Raw genomic sequence first — 26,107 nt, forward strand, 5'->3', positions numbered from 1 at the left:
GCTTTAGGAGGCTGAGGAAAGTGGCAAAAAGTTGAGAAATGCTACTGGAAGAGGGGCCTAGCTGGACAGCAGGAATTTGAAGTCAACTCAGTTGACATGGTTTCAATACTTTTTACAGAAACATTTAGGAGTCCAGGAGAAGGATGCAGGTTGATAAGGCAGCTACAATGGAAAGAGGGGTTTCAGGGATAGAGGCAAATACAAGAATGTCAACTCAACAAACATTTACTAAGTGTGCCAGGCACTGGGGTGTTATAAAGTCAAAGGCAAAACAGGCCCTGCCCTCATAGAGCTTCCTTTCTATGGGATAGTACATTATGCTGATCAACCAATACAAGGTTGGACAGCAAAGGAGACAGGAGGGACAAAGTGACAAGAACTGGAGGGATCAGAAAAGTTCTTGCCTAGAACAGTGGAAGCTGAATTGAATCTCAAAGGAAGCAGCAGAAATTCTAAGAGGAAAGAGTGTCTCAGACATGGGGCACAGCCTTGCAAAGGCAGGGAGGAAGGAGATGAAATGTCAAGTTCAGGGTAAAAGTCTAGTTTGGCTAGGATGTGGAGTAGTATCAAATTAGCCTGGTAAAGGGAGAAGGAAGAGTCTGGACGAAGCCACTGAAGAGGAATTTTTTAAAAGTATGAAAGTGACATAATCAGATTTGTGTTTTAGGAATATTAATTTGGTAGTAGTGTGAAGAGAAAAGGGAGAGATTGATGAACAAGAGTTTTGTAGTCTGGAGGTGGCTTTGCCTCTTCATATAGTGCAATGGAAAGCTCCCTAGAGCTGAAGCCAAAGGACCTGAGTTCAAATTCTGGCTCAGCTGCTTATTAGCTATGAGAACCTGGGCAAGTCATTTTTCCTGTCTCAGTTTCAGGCTGTGAAACAAGGAAGTTCACCAGATGATCTGGAAGGTCCTTTCCAACTGTAAATCTATAGTTCTAGAATGCCCTGAATTCATAACTTATAGAAGAGAAACATAGAGTTTGCTTTGGAAAGATTTCCATAAAAGAAAAAAAAGCAACAGATTAAAAAGTCTGAACACTCAAGGCATTGTTACCACCCAGAATTACTAAGGAGCCTCATGGTTTGTAGATTGTCAGGAATTTACCGTCTTCTTCTTGTCTTTCCTAGTCACAGTCTTTGTCTGTGACTAGGTCCTTGTCTTCCTAGCTCTACAGGAATTTAGCAACTCAAGGCTATTTTCCTATTGAAAAGACAGAGCTAAACAGTTCACAAAGGAAAAACTGCAAAGTCTTCCCACCCACATAAAAGAATGCTCCAATTCACTAATAATTAGAGAAATGTGAATCAAAACCACCCTGAAAATTGCCAGATGGCATAAATGGCAACAGTCAATGTTGAAGGGGGTGGACAGATCGGCTGTGCCACAGTATGATTATTTGGGAAAGCAATTTGGAATGATGCAAATCAAATCATTGTGATCTCCATTCCCCATTACTGGGTTTATACTCCAAGGAACATCCCCATTTTCAGCAAAAGATTTACATAGGAGCATTTTTGTTATGATAGCAAAGATTTGGAATCAAAGTAGATGCCCATCAGTTGGGGAACACTGAAACAAACTGGGTCCAGGAACAGAATGGAATATGACTGTGGTGCAAGAAATGATGTGTGTGCAATGATACAGAGAAGCATGAACAATGCACAGCCAAGAAAACAACAAATACAACTACAGCCATGGAAATGGAAAGAACAATATACCAAAACATCGAAAGTGAATGTAGCCAAATGATAGAATCAGGCAGAACTCAAATGAAGAGGTATGAGAAGCCGCAACCAGGGCAGCCTCCTGATGTGGAGATGGAGGAAGCAACTGGAAAATGAAACCCCAAAGCAGAAGCAAACCCAAGCTGATGAGTGCTTCAATCAGGCCTTGGGGCTCAAGCAGCAGGAAGGTGTGGCTGACCTCCCTTCTAGAATGAGCTGAATGAGTCTTCATAATGAGTCTATGTAAGGGTCCACCAGCCAGGTCTCCAGTCTGAGGCCTGGCTAGGTGACTTGAATGGAGATCAGGCTTGGTGGGAGGGAATAGGTTGTGGCCACCTGGGGACACAGTAGCGGGGTCCACTTGTGGAGGCCATAGCTTCCTCTTCCAGGTTAAGGGCTGGGATCAGGCAAGTGCTCAAAGTGCTAACTCTGGCCTACTGACCAGATTTTGATTGTCAGCACAGGCTGAGAGGGCAAACCAGATGACTATGGGGTCTAAGCCTGGGCTGGAGAGGGAGGAGAATTCAGGTTAGGGATCCTAGGTGTAAAGGTAGTCTTCAATTCCAATACTCCCCTGTGGGGCCCCAGAAAGAGGATGAAGAAACTGGGGCAAGCCAATGACAGAGAGAAGCACCTGCTGCACATGCTGCAGGTCAGATGGTACATTGTGGGCCATTTGCTCACTTTGCATATGCCTTCAGGAGCTCAGGTGTCCAGGCCAGGAGGAGGAAGCATGGGGTAGGAAGATTAAGCTCCGGGGGCTCTAGCAGGAAGTGTACCTTGGTCTTTTGCAAGGCATCTCCTGAGGTGCCTGAGGCAGTTTGGAGGTGCCAGTGGGGAGACACTCAGCTTGGCCTCTCCCAGTCCAGCTTCTCATTCTCTTTGTAGCTGGCTAGCTAGGCGAGCTGGCCCTGCCAGCTCGGCCACTTTCAGAATGCTTCAAATTTTACAGACACTTTCAAGTTCTGGGTCTTTGCTTCATCATGGGCCCCTACAGTCAACTCATAGTTTGAGTGGATTTACAAAGCACTTTCAATACATTTGCCAAGTGCGCTGAATTGAGAACCTAGAAAACCTGGGGTCAAAAACTGACTTGATCACTCACTTTGTGTGTTGTGGGCAGGGACCCCTCAGAGCCCAGCTGGAGACAGGTGCAAGAATTACAGAGACAGCATCAGGAGGAGGTCTAGAAAGCTGAGAAATGGCTGTTTGAGGGCCAAACATGGCTGTGGGCAAAGAGAAAAGGTGGCCGATTGAGGGGTGAGAGTCTCTTTGTGAGGCATGTCCAGGTACAGCAGAAGGGCATCAGCCAGGCAGCAAACATCATTATCCATGGAGAAGCTGAGCTCAGGAGATGATCCCTCACCTGAGGTGGGAAAACAGAGTCTGTGGCAGCAGTAGGCAAACCGACAGCAGTGTGACCATGGCCACACGGAGGAGCTGCAGGGAGGAGGCCAACCAGGCCAGCACTGGTTGAAGATGCAGTACACGCTGAATCAGCAGAGCTTGGGGCACAAGTAGAATTACAGAAGGACTATGGAGTAGGCCTGAACAGTCATGCAGCAGTCACCAGGGCCTCCTCCCCTGGAGATTCAAGCCCTGAGAGCCCAACTCCAGGAGAAGGACCTAAAGATCTGATACCTTGAGACTGACTTTGAGAAGACCCAGAATCAGTGGAAGCAGGAAGAAAAGCTGATCAGCGGGGCCTGGTCCAACATGGGCATGGTCCTGCAGTAATGGGTTACAGGGGAAAGTGGACAGCCAGGCCCAGCCCATGCCCAATCCTTCCTGGCCCAGCAGTGACTGGTCACCATCACATACCAGGGCCCCCCTACACTACCAATCGCTGACCTTTGGTCTTACCTACATGCATATGAATGCATATGTGTAAGAGTATAGATATCTATGGATATGTATGTGTATGTGAGTACATGTTATATATGTCTATATGTATGTATATACGTATGAATGTGCATATGTATATGTGTGTATCTGAGTTTTACTGCAGCCTTCTTGGGGAAGGTGGGAGAGGAAGTAGAAAAACGAAGAACAAAAGCAAAGTACAAGGAGGTCAAGCCAAGCTGGACAGCTCCCAACACAATGTGGAGGATTGGTTAGGCTTCCTTGGAATGGAAATGTATCGCTTCATACTGAATCTCGGAGATGGGTTTTTTCCCTTTTCTTATCTTGTATTTAAGTTTTAGGATTTAAGTTTGTTTCTTTTTTTTCTTCTTATTTTGTACTTAAGTTTAAAATTTTTAAAAGTTCCCAACAAACCCCAGTGACCTCTGAACCTTCACTCTTCCATGCTTCAGGGCCATTCCCTTGTCCATGCCCAGCTCCAGGGTCAGGGAACTCTAGCCCTGACCTCTGCTCTCAACGCAAGTTTTTGCTTTTTCAGATGTTCTTCTAAGGCTCTGGTTCTCAGGGCAGAGAGGAGTTGGATTTCTGTGCCCCCAGTACTGCCAGGTTAGGCCCTACCTTCTCAGTCTGAGATGAGGAAATTAGAAAGCATTCAGTCCTAAATCCAAAAAAAGTCACTCCTTTGGGACCCCAGTTTTCCCATCTGTGAAATGACAAGGTTGGGTTTGATGAGTTCTAACACGTGGTCTTTTCTGTGACCACAATCCCCATGCAAGGGATTGTACATGCAACCCTCAAGGTCCTCATTTGACAGAAGAGGAAAAAGTATCAAAATGGAAAGTATTTTGGCTCAGGTCACTCAGCTGGGAAACAACAAAGCTGACCCTTAAACCAGGTGGTCTAACTGAGCCCAACTCTCCTGCTTCTGCCACGGTACCAGCCATACCCCACCAGCCACAGCACATGGCCGTGTTTCTCTCCCCAACTCCCCCTTCTCTCTGGATATTAAGATCATTATCTGGGCAAATCATTTCATGCTTCTGTGGCACAGGGAATGAATTACCTTGTAGGCCTTCCTTACTGAATCTTAGTTTGCAATTTTCCTCAGCAGTATATTTCCTACACTGGAATGTTACCTTATACTTGAGGAAGCCTTGCAGGAGGGGTGTGAAGGCTCTGGGCTGTCTTCCCAGAGTCCCTCACTTCTCTTGGCTCCTTGAAGTCCTCTGATTTCCAGTCCCAGGCTCTTACCACTCTCCCACAGTGACCTCTTCCCAAGATCCCCAAATGAAAATCTCCAAAGGTAAGAGTGGCCACCGGCCACTTTTGTGTTGTTTTTTTTTTTCCCTGGTCTTGGCCCAACTGGTCTCTGTCCTGGGTTTGGAAAAGTCAAGGTCAGATCTCTCTTTTCTCAAGGCAGCTTGGCTTTAATGTTCTTGGGGCTTCCCACACAAGCCCAAGAGGCAGGTGCAATAGAGATGGGAATGGCAGACAGCTCCCAATCTTTAACATGCCTGGCTAGGCACAGAGGAGAGGGGCAGCATGGGCCTGCTTTGCCCCTTCTTCTGCCTGGTCTGGTCCCTCTGGGATGAATAAGGCTATGACCAGAGAACTAAGAGTTTGGCTCAAGTAAAGCAGAGTGGGAGGGGTCATCCTATGGGCAAGAGGAAATTCTAAGGGGGAACCCAAGGCCCTCCTGCTCCCTTCTGTCACTTCCTTCCAACCCTCATTGTAGGGAGAAGAAAATTCAGGCCTGGATCAAGTTGGAGGGTAAGCCCCTATTACCCCACTTTGAAACTCAAGCAAAAGGGCCCTGTCCTTTAGCACTCCCAGCTTAGGGTCAGGCATCCCTGCCTGGAAAATGAGGAATGGAAGCCTTGGGACTTGCCTTTGGATCTAGACAGGTAGAGATGGTGGTGGTGGAGGGGAAAGGCAGGTGGGTGAAGAAGGATGTCACCTCCCATGGAAAGGTTCAATTTTCAATTGTTGTCTCTGCAAGATGACCCTCCAGCCCTCATCTCTCTCAAGTTCTAATGTCGCATCACCAATAGTGTCTTGGATATCACCATCTGGCTCTTTCAAACTCAACATGTCCAGAAAAGAACTCACCTTCCCCCTTAAAGCCAGCTCTCCTTTAAGCTTCCCTATGTCTGTGGAAGGCAGCACTACCGTTGCATTCTGCAGGTTCACAATCTTGGGGTCATCCATGACTTTCCCTCACCCTCATTCACTACCCATTCCCTCTACCTCCACATCCACTCAGGGCTCATCTGAATGATTCTACTTCCAACACCGCTTACATCTATAACCATCTGTCCAGCAGACAGAAGGCCATCCCCGCCCTTTGGGAGCCTCCTGACTCCCCAGTCATAAGCTATGCCCGCATGCTCCTACAGCATGGTTCTTGACAATGACCCATTGCCTCTGGAGGAAGACTACATCCCAACAACTCACTTTCCTAGAGTAGGCCTGATTCTGACCCTTTGAGGATCCCATGGAAGCTCAGAGAGGTGCAGGGGCATAGATAAGATGCCAGGTCTTGGATTTTTGGCTCCCAGGGTTGGGGATGGGGTCCTGCTCCTTCCTTAACTCCTAGAGATCTGACTCTTGTCTCCAGTCACTTTTTCTCAGCCTTTCTAGCATCAACAATAAAATGAAAAGGCAGAGAGGAGAGATGCATGGTCTTCAAGGGCCACCTTGGTGGAGCCTACCCAACCAGCTCCCTTTAGTACCCCAATTGTTCTCTCTCTGTTTCTCCTTTGTTGGGTGATCCTAGACTGTCAGCTCTTCCTGGGAAGGATGGAAGACGATGGAGCCAGAACCTTTTCACCACAGGACGAGTCAGTTGAAGCAGAAGTTTTGGAGGTCTGATGCTACCTAAGCCTAACTGGGCTTTAATGAGCAGCAAATTCTTCCCTTATCTGAGCTTCCAGCCAGTTTTATAAAGACCAAGGAGAGTTAGTCGACCTAGAGTCAGCAAGGCTACCGCCATCGACTTTCATTCTGCCTTTCTTCTTCCATTGTTGGCTCCACTACCTCTTCCTCTTGCTCCACCCATGGGATCGGCCCTCACTCTCCAGTTTGGGGCTCTTAACAGCCATTGGGAGAGGAGGCCTAGGTCAGGCTGTTCTTCAGTGATCCGAGAGTATCTGACTCCACTCTGGATAACATCTGCTCCCAAAGACCTCAAGCACATGAGGATTGGCACCAGGTTGCCAAATGGCATTACCATCTCTGGGATTCTATGATACAGAGTCCCTTTACCTCTTGGGGTCCCAGTTTCCCACAGACTGGACATCTGTAAAATGAGGAGGTTTAAAAAGCTCCAGCTATGACATTCTTTTTTTTGTGTGTGCTTTTTGGAGGGGGAAAGGCAGGGCAATTGGGGTTAAGTGACTTGCCCAAGGTCACATGGCTAGTGTTGTGTCTGAGGCCAGATTTGAACTCCGGTCCTCCTGATTCCAGGGCCAGGGCTCCACCTGCTGCACCACCTAGCTGCCCTCAGCTATGGCATTCTACAATCACAAGTCCTTCTCCTTCTTTGGGTCACAGTCCCCTCTGGACAATGAGACTAGGCCATGTCTAATGGCCCTTTCAACATTCCAGTCCTATGAACACTAATGTTAAAGTGAACCAAAGCTGCTTAAGAAAGCATTTATTTCCTACACAGATATTTTTCAATACACACATGGGTGTCAGCTCAAGAGCTGGGCCCAAGTATCTTAAAAGTCCTGTGTTAATTTTTGTTAATTTGTGTTAATAAATCTCCTCTTCCAAGAAACACACACACACGCTATCAATCACTAAACCATGGTAGCCATTCCTTCCATCAAAAGTTTAATAACAACAAACGTATGGCCTGGACTAGGTCCAGTGTAGGAATGAGACTGCTTTCAATTTTTCTTTTCACGACTTCATGGTTTACGACAGCCAGGTAGTTCATCACCAACTGGCCCAGCTAGAATCATAATATGCTGAACATGTCAAACATCAAATAATGTAATAAAACATTTAATGGCTATTTTAACAGATAGATAATAACTCATTCATGATGTGAGTCATTCCTAAATCAGCTGTCTGTATACAGTCAAGACCACTGACTTGTTAGAGCAAAAGTTAAAATTAATACAAAACCATCAGAATAAAAATGATGAAAAGACATGGCATGCAGTTAAAACAACTTCAATCATCAGACTTAAACAAGTTGATTCTAAAAACAAGAAATAAATGGAGGACAGGACATTGACAATTATTATAACAATTTCATACAATTTAACCAATGTAAATCAATTGCCATAATTACGAGTCTCAAAGATCCTGAAAACTGCCTTAGTCAACAAACACGATCTATTTGCTGAGTTGAGGAATATGGCAGATGAGAGCATTACCCATTTAGAATATAAACAGGTTTGTAAAAATCTTATGGAAGTAGATGGCAGGAGGTTGTGGACAGCATTATCTCCTAAAACGGTGGGAAGCGGTGGAAGGTTGCAGAAATGTTGGTGAGAAACCCAAGTAACAGGCATCTATCCTCAGGGCACTGAAGGCTGAAATGGGGAGGAGGAAGAAGAGATGGAAGACAGAAAAAACCTGCAATCATCTTGATTAACCAACTTTTTGCACCATCAAGGCAGCATAGCTAGCACATGTGGCCTTTAAGAGCACATGAGGAAGTAAAAATGGCAACTGAAGAAGATGAAGATGAGAAAATCAGCAAGAGGCAACATCATCTGGAGGGCGCTGAGAGATCCATTCTCAAGGTATCTGAAAGGGAAGATGAGTGAAGCATGGAAAATAGCTCAGATTTTATTACTAAAAAAAGGAACAGGGGACCCAGAAAATACCTGTAACTACTTTCTCCGCCTATATAAAAGTTTCTAAGGATAATCTACACACATTGAGTGTATACTTAATAAAGTTATTCGAAATCAGCAAGCAGCCTTTCCCAATTGAAATTCCACATAGCACCTTTGCTATCACATAACTAAGAGCATATGAATAAAACAAGCATCTGATTTGTAGGAACCAAACACCACCTTAAAAGCTCTCCTCCAACTTGTATGTAAACTCCTTTGTATATATCAATGGCCACACTGTCCCCTGAACCAGAAACCAGAACCTTGATCCAAGACCCACTACTTAAGAATCTACCAATTGAGGCACAGGCTACTGTCCTGGAGAAGATCCAATGTAGGGTCCAGATGGCAGAGGTTGCTTCTAGTTCCTGGATGACACTGGGCTGACTGCTTCAAGACTCCTAAATGAGATCCAGAAGTTCCTCAAAAGAGTTAGGCCTAACACTCTATACCAGAAACAACCAAATGGAAGAAGACTGCTTATCATCCAGAAGATGAGATGGAATGGAATGGAGAGTAAAAAGATCTCATCCATCAGAAGATATCTCGGATGGACAGTGCAAATGGACAATGAATTTAAGCCCAGAACTGAAAAGGAGGAAGAGAAGCAGCTGAATGACCTTTGTGCAACTGCAAAGTTCTTTGAGTGATCCCAAGCTTCTCCTTGAAACAAACTAAGTCCTACCTATTAAATCCCAACGTTCTTCTGGGGATGTGCTGCTGAAGAGTGGAACGGAACATGATCAGTCTCCACAGAAGCCATGTGGAGGTTCATCCAGGAAACATCAAGAAGCTCCTGGTGAGCCTGAGCAGGGTCCAACACATTCCAAGTAAAGAACTACGGAGCGGTGCACCATCAAGAAGTGTGTGACTCCAAGACAGCTGTCACAACTGGCAAGCAGCTTCAGCAGGATCGCCTCCGACATCCAAAGGACCCAAGGAAGGACAGAAAGCCACGCTGCAAGGATGACATGACAGATCCCGGAGGAGCATCACAAGCAATTCAAATGCCAGAGACAGAGTGTGAGCCAGCTCCCCCTCTCTCCAAGATGTGGCAAACACTTTTGCAAAACTCTACGCCGTGGCCTCCAAGAAGACAATCTCTGCAAGATGTCAGCTAGGAATTAGCAAACGAAGCTCTTAGAGGAGCTACAAGGGAAGAAGTTTTTACCTCAATGGACTTAAGGTGAAGGAAAGAGCTGGGAAGCAGAGGCACCAGAAGAAGTCTCAGGATCTCATGTCCCTGTCACAGCCTCCACGTGGGACCAGAACAAGTCACAGCTTGTAGTAGTGCCTGAAGAACAGTCTGTGATGGCTGGCCTTGGGTGTCCACCAGAGTTCAGTTATGGCCCTGCTGCTGATTCCTGAAAATGATGTCAAGAGGCAGGGAGAATCTTGGCCTCATTTCTGTCCTTCTGTAAATGTCATGGTGCCCAAAGTGCTTGGAGGGCAGAAGGGGGCTGTCACCTAGGGCTATGAATGTAGAGAATTCACTGAGCTAATGGATTTCTAACTAGCCCAGCCTAGGAAAGGGCTTGGTTCCATGGAGGCTTAAGCAACACATGGGCCCTTTATATTTTTTTAAAGACAATCAATACAGCCATCTATAATACAGAGCCATTCATTTCTCATTGCCTTTTCTTTTCCACTTGGGAATGTCAGGGAAACTGGGAATCTGCTCAAGACTGATGTCTGCAACAGCTCTGTCAGCTCACCAGCTACAAGGGCACACTTAAGTCTTTTGACACTTTATTAAAAGCACAGCAAGATGAACTGTCTCTGAAGTCATTGTACATAGGACAGGGAGGAGGGCAGGGGAGTGGGAACCTGGAGGCTCCTACTTCTTCAGGCTGAGATTAGCCCATGTTCTGCCGGTTGCCATAACCCCGCGGATGTGTGTCCTTCCAGTCGTCCCAAGTCCGCTTTTTGTGTAGCGCGTCTTCATCACCCTCTTCTGACTTTGTTTCCTGATCCTCATCTTGTTCTACCTCCTGATTGACGTTTACTAAAGGGGCAAAGGGAGAAAGAAGAGGTGACCACCAAGGCAAAGCCGAGCACAATTCCCCTGAACCTCTCTGGGTGACAGGGGGTGGGCCCAAGCACACTTAGGGGAACCCTCCTGAGGGTAAAATAGCTACAGAGAACACCCAAATTGGGTAACGTGGACAAAAGTTCAGCCCAGAAATTCCAGTCAGCAGGCCAAAGTCCAGGAAAACACAAAAATAAAAAAGCACTTGGGATGGAAGGTAAGGACAAGAGGTGGGAAGCAGGGGTAGAGATGCAGTGCACGCTCCTTTAGTGAGCTCAGGATGTTCGACCAAGTTAGCTGCTATAGAGCAAGGCCCCAGGCCTAGCCCCAGTGCCTGGCCCAGGGCGAGTACCGAGGAGAAATGAAGCCAATGGCTCACCTGTTTAGAGTTTACTCGACCCCTCTGAAGGGAGACCACTTTCTTGGCTGCCCACAGCTGGCCTATGCCCATTCTGCCTCCTAAGGTGGTAACCAAAGAAGGGGAGGGCCCTAAGCTCTGAGAATCTTGACTTCTTATCTTTTTCTGCTTCTAAAGGCCCAGCATAACCTAGTCTCTCCTGTTGGCACAGGAGCCCGGCAGCTTGGCTTCAGCTCCTACTATCTTTCCTGATAGTAGCTTCCCTTTAGTGCTCGAGCAGAGTACCTGACACACAGGCTAAGCGCCTCAGAAGTGCTCGCTGACTCACTTGTACTTGTTGTATTCTTGAGTGCGTCCCATTTCTGGCGCTGCTCATACCAGTCATTCACTGTCATGGTGGCCAAGCTGGGATAGCCAGAGCCAAATACCCTGCAGGAAGCAAATAAGGAAAAGAGAGTTGAACAAAAACAGACCTTTTGAGAGGAAACAGGAAGAAGGCTAAGCAGCTCTTCCCATTCACACTCACCTACTGACAGCTCAGAAATACCATGTCACCCTTAGAACAGGCCAACTGGGCTTCAGTGACTAAGAGCACGGCCAGGCTTCCATTAAAGACAAAGCATCTCCCAAGGAAGGAGTCAGCCTAATAACCCAACAGAAGGGATGTGCTGACAAGTGCCCAACGAGGCTTTCCTGTGCGTTACTTACGTATAGGTCCTGGGCCTGACAGGAACAGAGGTCCCTGTTGCCAGGGGAACACTCTGCTAAGGCTCACAATGAAATTCTCAGGGAATGATGGTGTTTCCATTTGCAGCTGAAGGAGGAAGGCTACTAGTAAAGTGAGGAAGCACAGACTCTAAGAATCAGGAGGGACTTCAGAAGGCCAATCTCAAAATAAACTAGGACCCCACTGGAAATGCCCCCAACAAATAGGTATCCAAGTCTAAGTGTCATCACCTATGAAATGCTCTCTCCTCTGCCCTCAGGCAACAAGGCTGGGGAGGAAGGTTTTACTTCTTTATCTCTCTTTCTTTCTTTTAAGTCTTATTTAAGTGATAGGTTTAGGAGGAAAATGACAATGGAACAGATTGAGAAGAGCTTTCCATGACAGTTGGGACAAAGCATCAGGTTTATAACATGTGTCTGCCATATCAGCCTGATGGCAGAGGGCCCAGAAAAGTAAACTCCCTCCCAGGTGCTACTTACTTGGCCTGGGCAGTGTCTCGGGTGAGAATGAAAGGCTTGGTTGGAGGTCTGCTCTGTGGAGGCATCCTTGAAGGTGAGGCCTGAAAAGGAAAAGGGATGACAAAGGTCAGCTGCCCCCAACACCATAAAGGCTTCTAGAGTTCTTAGAGCCTCAAAAAGCCCTAGGCTACAAATCAAGCCACTGACTATCACTTCTTGGTCTCTGTCTCCCAGAAATAGCAGCAGTAGACAAGGAGCAGTGGCATGGAGAGATCTCCCAGGAACCATCCTGCCCCAAGCAAACAGCCAGTCTGCTTTTAAAAACTACCATATATATGGACAAGGTGATTCCAAGGCTTTTATCCATTTCTAACCTACTTCCTTAATCTGGAACTGAAGACCGCACCTCTCAGCCCTGGATTCCACAGAGAAAAGCAGTTGGGCAGGCCTGCTTCCTGATGAAATGGAGGTTAATAGCTGGGCCGTTGTTGCCTCTAAGCTCATCCAGTGTTGTAACAAGGAATCTCTGAATGATTCTCATGCTCCATTCCACAGAAAGTCAGAGGCAGCTCCACTGAAAACAATCCAGTCAAAGATGATGCCTAATTGCTGTCAACTCCATCCCTCCCAGACTCCACCCCAGTGGCACTGTTTTAGGTGACCTTTGGACAGGCTTTTTCAGAGAGCCTGTTAAAGTCCTGGATTTTTGAACAAAGTAGCTTTAGAACAACTTCTGAGCAGAGTAATTAATGCAAACCAGAATGGAAAAAGGAAAAGGAAAAGACCAAAGGCTATGGGGGGGAGGAACCACAAAGTAATTAAATATTTTTGAAGGTAACTGGTCAATTTAGCAGTATTCACCTCATGCTACAGTCCTCTGTTTTTAGAAATCAGGGGAAAATGACTGAACAGTGAAGGGTTTCTCACCAATACATCTTGACCCTTTAGGGCAAAGAAAAGCCCTAAGGTCATGATCTTATGACTGTGAGTCTCCACACCATCCATTTTAGGATGATTTGTCATCTGGAGTAAATGGATAAATTCTGAGACAGTTGACTGGAAACCAAACAGTTCTCCTGGCCTTTTCTTTCTTCCTTCTTCACCACCTCCTTTCCTTTCCCTCTCTATTACCTTATCCATGACTTTGCCGAATCTTCCTCCCCTACTGTGTGCCACAAAAACACCACATCTAGAAATAGGTCAGGTACCAGGAAGTATTAGGAAACCTGACTCCAGGACAGGAGCTACAGCAGCACATTGGACAGAGCAGGCATTCCAGAGGTGTTTGGGGGATGGTTGGTGAATTGAATTCAACGAATTATCTGCTGCCTAGCAGCCAAAGACTAGATGGCGCCACTGGGTAAGCCTGCTGGGCAGAGTCTCAGCTTTCCCATGAACTCAATACTAAGGTGACAGGCAAGAAAGACCTGGGCTTCTCGAGGCTGCAGGGTGGCCTCATGGGACCCCCCAGCTCCATAATGACAATGGGTGCTGGATTATGAAAGCTGAGACTGAAATGTAACTTGAGGAATTCTCTGTGGGGGCTCCAGGTCATCAGAAAAACCCCAGAAATGCAGCCCCTCCTACCTGCTTGGCCGCGTCCCGGGCTTTCAGGATCACTATTTCTTGGTCGATGCTGTCGATCTCCTCCAAACTGATGCTGACCCACTTCTGTAAGTGAAGCAGGTAATACTCTCGGACTTGCTCCTCATCTGCTTGGCCATTTTCCACAGCATATTCCAGAGATGCCAACTTATTCTCCAGCTCCTTCTTCTGCTTGTACCTGTCCCACAGAATTCAATCCCACAAACATGATGAGGTGCCTGGCCCTGTTCTAGGAGCTGGGGTACAAAGAAAGGCAAAGAAGAGGAGTCCCTCGTCTGCTACTAGATGGGAGATGGATTTGGGGATCCAAGAGGTCAAGCAACCCAGCTCACCATTTCCTTTGGAAGAGAAAGCAAACCTTTAAGAAGGCTTACTTGGGAACCTCTAAAAGGAGGCTTTCCCCCTTCCCCAAAGGATGCCTGGAGTATGCTCATTGACATTTCCTAAGTACGATTAGCGGGACAAGGTCAAGCAGAATATAAACACTCAACATAATTTCTCCCTCTCTCAAGAACAAGCAAACCTAGAAAGCTGAGGATGCACTACCCTGCCTTGGTCTGGGTGTCAGCTCTTCTAACCCAGAGTTCCCTTGAGCCTCAAGAAAGGAAGAAATTACTAAAAAGGGCTAAGAACTGAAGTTCGCAGAAGAGACAAAGAACCTGTTCCCAGAAGTCCCCCTCTTTGGATGATTCAACCAGTCAGGGGTCAATATAACCCGCTTTTCCTCCAGGACACAGAATGCCCCTTTAGGCTTCCAGCAGGGAGGATCTTCATAAATGCTGGGACCTTGGAGTCCACATGGTTTGGCTTCCCGCCCACACTGGACTACTCCTGTCAACATCCCTGACGGGGGGTCATTCATTCTCTTAAAACACTTTCAGTGATTGGGAGCTGGTCAACCAACAAATGTCTAAGCTCCCAGATAGCAGGAGCTGTGCTGGGCTCTGCTGAACAGCTGGAATTTTTAAAAAGTTCTTCCTTGTGTCACATACACCTCATATATACCACACAGATAACATATGCCACGTATAGATGGTATTTATATAGTGCTTTAAAGTTTGCAAAGTCCTTCATGTGTATCACCTCGTTTGACCCTCACCACAACCTTCATTTTACAGCTGAGGAAACTGAGGCAGACAGCAATTACATGACTTGCCCACTATCATGCAGTTAGTAATGATCCGAGACTGGATTTGAATTTGGGTCTTCCTGACTCCGGGCCTAGGGCTCTATCCCCTGTGGCACCACTTAAACGCATCCTGAAATCTGCCTTTCCATTGGTTCCACCTGTGTCCTTTGGAAGAGGTCAGGACAAATATTCCAATTGCTAAGCAAGCATGTGTCAGTACCTACTATGTGCCAGGCACTGTGCATACACAAGAGTGAGCCACACTCAGACTTTAAGGAGCTTACAACACGTTCCCAGGTAAGCAAATACTGGGGAGTAAAGAACTAAAGCCAAGTGAATCTGGATGTGGGGAGAGAGGGCCAGTATGGGAAGGCCTCTCAAAGAAGGTGGCCCTTGAGCCAAAACAATGGCCTTCTCCTCTTTTTCCAGGCTAAACAGTCCTGGTTCTTTGAAGCATTTCCCACAACATGGCTTTCAGACCCTTTGTCATGCCATGGATGCCTCTTCAAATGGGATAACCAGATATATATGGCCTAAGTAACCAGGCTCAATGACCCCATCTGGGGATCCATGGATATTCTTTAAGGCAACATAAGATTATCCCAACATACTGTGACAGCTGCTAACATCTGCTTATCGAAACACAGTAACTAGGCAACCACACCAATGATAATTCACAATGATAAAATCACAATCCACAACCAATTCCCTGGTGATGGGACTTCCAGGGCCCACATCCGGCCAGACTCACATAACAATGATGTCGCTTTATATATGAGAGGAAGAAACAACTGAACTAAGAGGTCCAGGTGGGAGTGAGAAGGCTAGGCCAAGCCCTGTATAAAGCACCATAGTGGAGAGTTTACTTCCCTCAGTTTTGCAAACGTGCTGTAGTGTTGCAAGATGCTATTGTTACTGGAGTTGCTACTGTCTCCACACCTTCCATGTTTCTAATTTCCTCCCTACAGCCCAGAGGGGACTCCTGTCTGCATGGGAGAGAGTGCACAGGAGGAATGGGATGGGAATAAGTGGTTTTTGAATGTCTCCTACTGTACAAATATGATCTCCTTGCATCCTCACCAAAGCTGCATAGGAACTGCCTCCAAGGCCGGTGCTCTATTCACTGTGCCACCCAGCCACTCTGAGGAGCCACTTTCACTTGTTACAGAAGCCTGGGGAGCCATCTCTTTGGCACATGCAGGACTGCTATGCCAGGGTGTCTTGTTAGGTAGCAGGAATACTAGAGTAAGGAGGACCTGAGTTCAAATCCAGCCTCAGACACTTGACACGAAAACTAGCCGTGTGACCTTGGGCAAGTCACTTCACCCCAACTGCCCTGCCCCCTCCCCCCCAAAAAAGTGGCTCCTCTGTTCCCAATCCACCTCCCATGCAACCTGCAACAGGCAGGGCCTCTGTGGCCAAACCCTGTTTGCCATCCCCAAATCACCATGAAGCCCAAAAAGTAAGGCTACCCCCTGAAATTCTGTCTGAGATGCCACCTAGCCCTGAGATTCCCTGCAGCCGTCATTCCATTCTGAGTGCCCTCCATCATTCCAAAAGGACCTCCAGGTGAGGAAGGGTTGTCCCTATGCAGGTAGGCTTTGGTGAGGATCCAAGGAGATCACATTTGTACAGTAGGAGACATTCAAAAACCAATTATTCCCGTCCCATTCCCCCTGTGCACTCTCTCCCTTGCAGACAGGAGTCCCCTCCGGGCCGTAGGGAGGAAATTAGAAACATGGAAGGTGTGGAGACAGTAGCAACTCCAGTAACAATAGCATCTCATAACACTACAGCAGGTTTGCAAAACTGAGGGAAGTAAACTCTCCAACTCTTTTGACAATGTTGCAACTAAGTGGCCCTTCTTCCACAGGCTCTTAGGCTCCTACAGTCAGTACCTTTGACCTGCACATGCCAACTGCCAGTCCAGTGCCACCAAAGAGCACCACACCCAATTTACTTCACTGTCCCCAGCCCACAGATAACTGCCTAGCCCGGCCATCCCCTCACCAGTGGCCCTGCCATGGCACAAGTATGCCAATGGTCTTCACCTCAAAGACATGAGACTAGTGGCCAGGGCACCACAAGCTCGGACAAAAGCACATATGGCCTATCAGGTGAGGGCCAAAGAAGCTGTATAGAGATGTTCATTGTCAGCCTGGCAGCTGGGGACGCCAGTATCTTATGGCACAGAGGGCTGGCAATGTCAGTCGGTGGTAGTCCCTATAATGACAAAAATCAAAGGCTCTTGAGAGAACATGGAAGCAGGCACAAATAAGGCAAGACAAATAAGACAAAGTCAAGAGTAGGTTTGGGAAGAATAGCAGGAATACTCCAAGTTGGGGCAATCTGAGGCTAGTGATAACTAGGAAAGGAAATGAGGCCTTTCTAAAGCTACAATGGAGCTGAAATGAGAGAACCGCTGCCTGGCATGATTAGGAAACATTATAGACAAGCAAGAAAGAGAAGAACAAGTGGCCCGATTCTGCTTCTGTCTGCTCTGCCAAGAACACTGAGAGTGAGCGCCATAATAGACAGGATGTGTATGAGCTCTAAAATGGCCTCATTGGCCCAGACGCTCTCCAAGAGCTCCACCACCTTTACACCTATAACTTTTAGACTCTGAACGACAGAACAGAACTGGTTAACAGGAAGCTAAAATGCAACGTAAGTGAAGACATGGTACAAGTTCAATTAGGTGCTTTTTCAAGGGCTTCCAGTCATGGGGCTTTGAAAAGTACTGTCCAGGGTACTGAAAGTAGCAGATGGTCTTGGAAAACTCCAGAATAGAAGAGGTGGCATGAGATGCCTGGGTTTAGAAAAACGGGAAGAGGATGGCAGTACCTGCACACTACAGGCGGGTAAGCTTGGGTCTCATTCTAGAATGTATTTTGAAGAGATGGTTTATGAACATTCTGAAAGGGAAGGGGGACTCTGAAGAAGCTACAGGACTTCATCAAGGATAGCTTATTCCAGACTAACCCACATTTCCTTTGAGGATCACAGCCATTCTGCAGGGAAGTCTCTGCTGGACTCTGTGTCACTGTCCTTGGTTTTTTGTGGCGTTTAACATTTTAATCAATTATTTGAAAGCACAGATAAAACCATAAAAGTTAGAGAAGACAAAAAACTGGGCAAGACAAATACCACACTGGATGGCAGATTCAAGTTAGCCGTCTATTAATCATATATGTTCCGGATGCTATGCTAAGTGGAGCAAAAGGCAAACCACTCATTGCCCTCAAGGAGCTTATGATCTAATTGGTGAGACAATATGCAAAAAAGACACAGACAGGGTAAATCAGAGCCTTAATAGAGAGAAAGCACTAGCACCAGGGGGTGGTACCAGGAAAGGATTCCTGCAGAAAGTGGAAGACCAGGAGGGACAACATTCTGGGCATGGGGGACAGATAGTAAAAATGCATGGAGTCAGGAAATGGAGTGTCTTGTCCCTAGGGTCACTGGATTGCAGACTGGGAGTAAGGGTGGGGGGTGGGGGAAAGGAGTTTAAAAGGTAGGAAGTAGTCAGGTTACAAAGGGCTTTAAAAGCTAAACAGAGGAATTTATATTTGCTTCTGGAAGCAACAGGGAGCCAATGGAGCTCACTGACTAGGTGACATGGTTAGACCTATGCTTTAGGGAGATCACTGACAGCTGAATGGAGGATGGACCAGAGCAGGAAAGAGACTTGAGGCAAGGGGGTCAAACCAGTAGGCTACCACAATAATCTAGGGGCAAAGTAATACAGTTCTGCACTAAGATGGTGACAGTTTCACAGGAGAGAAAGAAGCATATACAAGAGATGCTGCAAAGGTAGAAATTGATGGGGCCTGGGGGGGGATGGCAGGCAAGAAAGTGAAGGCCTGAGGATGCCTCCTGGGTTTTGAGCCTGGATTACTGGGAAGATGGTGGTACCCTTGAGAGGAAGAAGGAAATCTGGGAAAGGGGAGGGTTACAGGGGAAAGATGGGAGTTCAGTTTTGGACATGAAAATATCTGCAGGATACCTCTGGGTTGAGATGTCCAATACGCAGTTGGAGTCGTGAGACTGGAGGTCAGGAGAGAGGGAAGGGCTAGATAAATAGATCTGAGAATCATCTGAGCTGATAACTGAATCCACAGTAGTTGATGAGATCACCAAGAGAAGGAGTATAGAGGGAAAAAAGAAGAGGCAGGTCAGAAACATGAGACGAATTGGGGGCCCTGATTAAAGGTAATGTGCAAGGGAAGAACAGAAAAGCAGAAACAGGAAGAGCAGAAAGCCTCCTAAGAAATAAGTGGATGGGAAGGCCAACAAAGGGCGATAAGAGAGCCATCTTTGTTAAACTGCCTACCAAAAGCGGCTCTAGCAACTATGATGGGGGGGAAATTTTGAATAAAATCTCTAATTATCACCACTTAAGGAAGGAGGGTAGTTGCAAAGGGTTCTAGCAAAGTTGCTAGCCTGACCAATTACGCCTTGGTCCAAGGATATGCTTCCCATGACTGAGATACCAGGCAACATAGTAGCACAGGTATGGATGCCAAAAGTTCTGGGTCATAACAGCCCATCAAGGCATGAACAGGGCATTACAGCAAACCTTGTCAGGAAGGCTGCAAGTGATAGAGAAGGCCATGGTAGTTGAGCTCTCCTTTAGGTGCAGCCATCATGTCAGCTTAAAGAGCGTGCACTGGGGCCTGAGTGGAGGGTCCCACCTTGATGCTGCTAGAGTTTTAACCAGAGGCTGAATATATAACCACATCTCAAGGATGCTTTAGAGGAAATTCCTGCTCAGGAATGGTTTGGAACAGACAGACTATTTGAGCAAAGTTTTGGATTTTTCAACCCGGATACTGGGATCTAATATCATCATGAGAGGGCTTTGCAGGAAGCCACAGTGGTAGGCCCTTTAAGACCTACAGTTGTGGCACCTAATACGGACACAGTTCCACAACAGACAAATGAACCTTCTAAAGTCCCCCTGGGTGCCCCACAGATTCCAGCTCCGCTTACAATACATCATGAACAGTTCTTGTTCCTTCTGGCAGACAAGAGAACACAACAACGTGAAGTCAGTGTGGGGAGGGAGACAGTCCTGAGGAAACTAGAGGAGCCTCATTTAAACTGAAGACAAATGACTATCCCTCAAGAATTCAGAAAGTCTCATATCCCTTTTTTTCACTAAATTTTATAACACCCTCATGTGTTAACGGGAAACCTCTACTTCTCAGATGTAGAAAACAAGTCAGAAAGAGTGATTTGCTCAAGGCCTCAGAGAATAAGTGTTAGTTTTAGAACTAGAGGTTCTGGGTTCAAAAGCCCAGTAGCTCGGCTTAATTAATATAGTTGGGCAAGTCTCCTCTCTTCTCTAGTCATCAGTGTTCTTGTCTAGAAAAGGAGGGGATTGTGCTAGCTGGTTAGGAGGAGCCTTTGGGCTCTAATAACCTACAGCTATGACTCAACGCACAACAGGAATGGGAAGAAAGTTGAGGACCCTGAACAAAGGAGCCAGTGTTCTTTTCACTAGACTCTGCTTTCCATGATGGGGGTGGCGGCAATAGCTTCTGGCAAGTCTGAGAGACCTCTGCTTTCCTCAGGCTCCCTTTGGAGGAAGCCCTTTAACAGCAAGCTCCTTCTCTGGGGCCTCCCCCAAACAGGCTTGGCCCCACGGAACTCACTGACTCACCTTTCGATTTTGGCTTGTCTGTGGGATGCCATGGCAATGAGGCTTTGCTGGCTTCCTGCGGGCCCATCCACTGACTTCTTCCTAGGGGGGTTGTCCGGGGCTGGGGGAAGCTCAAACTTCGTGATGTGGTAGTTCTGACACTGCTTTAAAAAGTCCATGAAGTGGGCCCGGGCGGCCTGCACCTGATCCAGCCGGTGGCTGACACTGACCTGCTTCAAAGTCAGGGCTCCCTGGAGGGCGGGCACCATCAGGTACTTCAGGTCGGCCGAGGAGATCTCCTCCAGCTCCTCGTTGGGGCTGTAAGGAAGGCTGAGATGAGGCTGAGGCTAAGCCCTGGCCGCAGCGCGATGACAGCGGGCTCCGGGCTCCCCGACCCAGCTCAGACTCCTGCCCAGCTCCCCGCTCCCTCCTCCGCCCTCCCCCCGCCCCCCCCCTCCCCGCTCCTTCTGGCCCCTCCTCTGCTCCCTCCTATCCCGCCGTGGGTTGCCCCGCCCCCCTCGTACCTGAACAGGTCAAGCTGCGCCATCATTCGGGAAGCTTTCTCTAGGCTTTCTAAGCCCTGTTTCACCTTCTCTTGGATGAACCTGGAGTTCGTCGACTCGTTGGTGTCCTCGACCTCACCTAGGAGACGGCGGCCGGTCTCTAACAGCTGCGGAAGTCGCGGTCCGGCCACCTCCTCCTCGTTTTCTGTCGACGCTGCCACAGCCTCCGCCATCTTGGGGAAGGACGAAGCTAGCGGTCATCTACTTCCGGGTTCAAAGGCCACCTACTTCCCGGCCGTACCGGAAGGGCCGCCATATTGGTTTCCCCTTCAGAGGGGGGGGGGGGGGGTGGGTGGGGGGGTACTGCGGTGGACCCCGGGGAGGTCTTCCCTCCCCGCCCCCAGCCTCCCATCACTGCCGCCCCGTGGGCGCAGGCCCGGCCCATGCCGGGCACAGGCACAACCCACTGCGGACTGACTGGCAGATTGTAAGCGCGAGCGCGAGCAGGCGGGCACGCCTCCGCGCCCCAGAGGCCTCCGCGCACGAAAGGCGTGCCGCGAGCCAGTGGCGCACAGCGGCACCCATCGGCCGGAGGCAGGGTTAAGCCGGGGCGAGCGGCGCGGCTCAACCCGCGCTTTGCCCTCGGAGCACCGCCCCCCGGGGGGGGGCCCAGGAGGCACCCTCCCTAGCCCCCAGTCCCTCCCCCGGCCCCCCCCTCCCGCCGCGTGGCCTCACTTGCTTGGTCGGAGCTCCCCTCCTACCCCAGATCTCTGCTTCTGCTTTGACAGCTGACATTTACATGGATCATTTCAAGTGATCAAGCACTAGGCATGCGCCATTTCATTGACGGCTCCCAAGTGCCCCAGCAGCTGGGTGTGCCAAGTAAGCGTCCGAGAGCAGATTAAAACCCACGAGTTCCGATTTTAAATGAGGGCCTCGGCTAGTTGGAGGATCGTGTGAGGATCCTGTGATGCTGGGACCACTGCCTAGACATTAGGCCATATTACCTCCGAATGAATGAACGAACGAGTACCATATGGGGTATAGGCTCTGGGAACCCCCTTGAATCTTCCCACTGGATCTGGCGTTCACCAGAGGCCAAAAGCCTTCCCTTATCAATATGACTGAATCTATTACCCTTAACCTAGCCTAGCCCTCCACAGTCTGTTATCTCCAGGTAGCCTTTAGCTACCTCCCATCCTTGATCCTATCAAAATATCTATGACCAAATCCATTACCTTCCAACTAGCCTAGCCCTCCATTGTCCATCACCTCCAGATTGCCTCCAGCTGTTTCCCACCCTGGATCCCATCAAAATCCCCTTCTCTTGGTTCTTGGAGTCTGACCCCAGTCCCTTCAAGATCCTCCCTAGACTCCTCCTCAAGCCCCTCCCCAAAGCCCTCCTCTAGAGCCCGCCACAATCTTTCTGTATATAAGATCTATCTTGCCTCCATGAAGGCACTGAGATTCATCTATCTAGCTGAGATTCTATCTCTTGTCAATACGCAAGTGTCACAAATGCTTAGGTTCCTTAACAGTCTACCCAATATGACAAATCTTTAATAAACTTTGTTTTACTTTGCCCGAGAGAAGGCTTGACTTGAATTCATTTGGCAGGACCTGGCGTGTCAGTAATTCTGGGGTCTCGATCACCCCTAAACCTCAACATTCATAGTCAGTGCTATCTTGCAAATAGGCCATTCTGACTCAGGTGCCCTCCCAGTTTCCTTGTGGGGTTCTGTGACTCTTAATGAGTACTAGCAAAGGCAATTTCATCATGCAAGCATTAAGCGCCTCCTGACACAGATACAAACACAAGGGTAAAACATGCCAAGCATTTCTTAAGCACCTATGGTACCCCCACATATGGAGAGACAAGCTGGGGGTGGGGAGGGGAGGGTGATATGAAGACAAAGGCCACACTGTCTCTGCCTTCAAGGAGCTTATGTTTTACAGACTTGAAATGCCAGCATGTTGACTCCCAAGTCCAGTGTAGTTTATCTTTTCCCCAACAGAGGATCCTAATTCCCATAACAAAGCCATCTCAGGGGCACCCTAGTGAGAAGCAGTGTGAGCAAAGATAGGAACACTAGTGGCCTGCATTGGCACTAGTGAGACACCAGACCACTATTGCTCAGGTTAGTCCTGCTCCTGGAACCCTTGAAACCACTCTCTCCTGCCTCACTTTACCCTAACAGTTCTTCCTCCTCCCCCATGAATTTTCAGTCTCTCCCTGCCCACTGGCTCCTTCCCATTTGTCTGCAAATGTGCTCGGGCATCCCCAATTCTGAACAAGTCTTCCCTTGATTTCCCCCACCTCGCTCCTGTCCCATCTCTCCCTACAACCTCTGCTACTGCTACTCTTTGGGAAATGTTTGCAGCTAGTATTCTGCACTGCTTCCTTGCTCACTCTGCTCTGCATTCACGATTCTTTCCCCACTCTTGAGACTGCTCTGAAAGCCTTCTTTTGGTCACTTGTCCTATGGCCTGTTCTCTTTCCTCAGCCCCATGGAGGCCACACTTGCCTGGTCTGACTGCCTGCTGCCTCCTGGGCTTCTTTGGGACCCTTTCATGTCATGCACTCCATGGGCTTTCATCTGCCCATTTCCATGTGGACATGTTCCTTTGGCAGCCTCATGCACTCAGGCAGCTTCCCCTTTCATCTGTCTCTGTCTGTGACTCCCAGACAGGGGTCTTTGGCCCTAAGCTCTCTTCTGAGGCCCAGGGGCATCATCACCAGTCTGGGATACCTCTGCCTGAAGGCCTCATCTGCACTTTAAATGAAGCAGGTCCCAGTGGGCATTTCTTAGCCTTCCTACCTGGAATAATGCTTGCCTGAATCCATGGGAAATTCCTTCCCCTTCCTCCAGTAGACATTGTTTTTACTTTGTATTCTCCCCATTACACAGTATATACATAGTATCCACTTACTAAATGCATTTTGTAAAATCAGTGGGTTCCTCCCCACCTCCTCAAGCTTGCTTTCCCCTCTCACCTCCCTAGTGCTACTGAAGGACCCTTGGTTTCCCCATTCAGAACCAGGCCCTCCCTCAGCTCTGACTTCGCTCTACTCTATCTGGCTCTCTCTGCTGCCAGCGCCCGCCCTGCTGACCCTCCTGAAGACCCGCCACAGCCACTTTGGTCTTCTCTCCTTCCTCTCCTTTGTTCCTTCAGTCTCTGCGGGGCTCCTCCATCCAGCCTGCTGCCTGCTGTGTGAACTGCCAGCCCCAGTAGATCTGGGGTGTCTGGGGAACCAAAATCTGTCAGTAGTTCCTCCTCCCACAGGCTAGTACCTCCCTTGCTTGCTTACCTTCCAGTGATGCATTCAGACCTGGCCTGGTGTGGAGCAGTTTGTCTGTTGCCTCCCCTGTTAGGCAGGAGCTGTCTTTTGCCTGGCACCTAGTGGGCGCTTAATAAATGCTTATTGCCTGATTGTCTGGCACATGAAACCTCCCACAGTTACCTTGCCAAGCTTATTTATAGCATTCCTCTGTATGCGTTCTCAGCTCTGACCAAAATCAATCTCTCTCCACCCAGGTACATTCATATACATATGTGAATAAAGAATAGATACAAAGTTTTGATGTGTAGGAGGGGGAGGCATTAGCAGAAATTGGAAGGAAGAGGAAAGGTCTCATCCAGAAGCTGGCACTTGGCCTAGTCTTGAAGGAAACCAGGGGTTACAAGATTCTTACCTTCGGAAGGAGCACATTACAGACCTGGGGTGAGGGGGACCTTGAAAAAGGCAAGGAGGTGGTAGATGGACTGTCATTCAGACCCCCAGCTCTTTTTCCTATAAACTGGTCCACATTCTATACTTGTGCAGTTAACATATGACCCTCAGAACAGAACCGGACGATCTCTTTTAAATTTCAAATATTTAGGACCATTAGGTCTGCTGAGCTTAGTAGGGCTTTACATTTAAAATATATATATATTCATTTCTAACATTTGTTTTTTTTTTATTTTGAGTTCTAAATTCTCTCCCTTCCTCCAGCTCTTCCCCCACTCATTGAGAAGGCAAGCAATGTGATATTAAGTATATATGTGAAGTCATGCAAAACATATTTCTGTGTTAGCCACATTACTACCACAACAATGAAAGCAACAAAAAGAAAGTGAAAAAAGTCTGCTTCAATCTCTACTCAAGAGTTTGTCAGTTCTTTCTTTGGAGGTGGAGAGCATTTTTCATGATGGGTTTTTTGGAATCGTTTCAAATCATTACGTGGATGAGAGTAGCTAAGTCTTTTATAATTGATCATCCTTACAATATTGCAATTACTGTGTACAGTGTCCTGCTGCTTCTGTGTACTTCACTTTGCATCAGTGCATGGAAGTCTTCTCAGCCTTTTCCGAAAACCATCCTGCTTATCATTTCTTACACAACAGTAGTATTCTATCACAATCATATACCACAACCTGTTCAGCCATTCCACAATTGATGGGCATACCCTCAATGTCCAGTTCTTTGCCACCACAAAAAGGTCTGCTACAAATATTTTTGTAGGGGAGCAGAGCCAAGATGGTGGCATAGAAGCAGGAACACTCTGTGAGCTCCCCCCATAACCACCTCAAATACCTTTAAAATATGACTCTAAACAAATTTTAGAGCTACAGAACCCACAAAGTGATGGAGAGAAACAAATCTCCTGCTGAAGGCAGGCCAGCAGGCTGTCAGGAAGGTTCCAGCACGTTGGGAGCTGAGCCCAGCCCCAAATGAGCCTGTGGTTTTAGCCTCAGGGTGGCCCCGGCTGGAGGGACTTCGGGAGAGTGGATCACCAGCAACTGTGGTGGTTTCCAGAAATATCAGCCCATAAATGCCAAAGACAACGTAAAAGGTCGGTGTAGCACTCTGTGTGAATGGGGGTGTGTGTGGGGGTGGGAATAAGAGTGTGGTCCAGCCCCTGCCCCCAGAGCAAGAAGTAGTGCAGGCGCTGTGGTCATGCAGCTGCCTCCATGTGGCTGCTTCAGAGCTCCTGGCCTGCAGATCGTAGGAGGGCCAAGCGACCATTCAGAGGGTAATCACTCTTGCTTTAACCTGCCTGGATCTGGATCATGGTCTTGGGTGGTGGTCCTGAGGTGTGTGACCAGTGAGCCAGAGCATGTGGGGGCTGTAAAGACAGTGCCCTCCTAATAGCTCCAGCAGCGGCAAAAACCCCAGGGACTGGGGACAATGCTCTCCCCTCTGGAAGCAGAGTTCTACTGTGGC

The 26,107-nt window shown here is 48.0% G+C and overlaps 1 protein-coding gene across 1 annotated transcript; it reads right to left on the reverse strand.

Moving 5' to 3' along the window:
- Window positions 1-7,409: 7,409 nt before the first annotated feature.
- Window positions 7,410-21,248, reverse strand: IGBP1 (immunoglobulin binding protein 1). The gene is made up of 6 exons (XM_069062464.1): window positions 20,920-21,248; window positions 20,417-20,713; window positions 13,605-13,800; window positions 12,039-12,118; window positions 11,161-11,261; window positions 7,410-10,450 (listed from the first exon to the last, which is right to left on the reverse strand). Exons 1-6 carry the CDS (start codon window positions 21,129-21,131, stop codon window positions 10,302-10,304), a joined length of 1,035 nt encoding a protein of 344 aa, XP_068918565.1. The 5' UTR covers window positions 21,132-21,248; the 3' UTR covers window positions 7,410-10,301.
- Between the last annotated feature and the right edge of the window lie 4,859 nt (window positions 21,249-26,107).

This window comes from Petaurus breviceps, unplaced genomic scaffold, assembly GCF_028583685.1.
Source record: "Petaurus breviceps papuanus isolate PSGF00001 unplaced genomic scaffold, PetGlider_PUasm1.0 90451, whole genome shotgun sequence".
NCBI classification, from domain to species: Eukaryota; Metazoa; Chordata; class Mammalia; order Diprotodontia; family Petauridae; genus Petaurus; species Petaurus breviceps.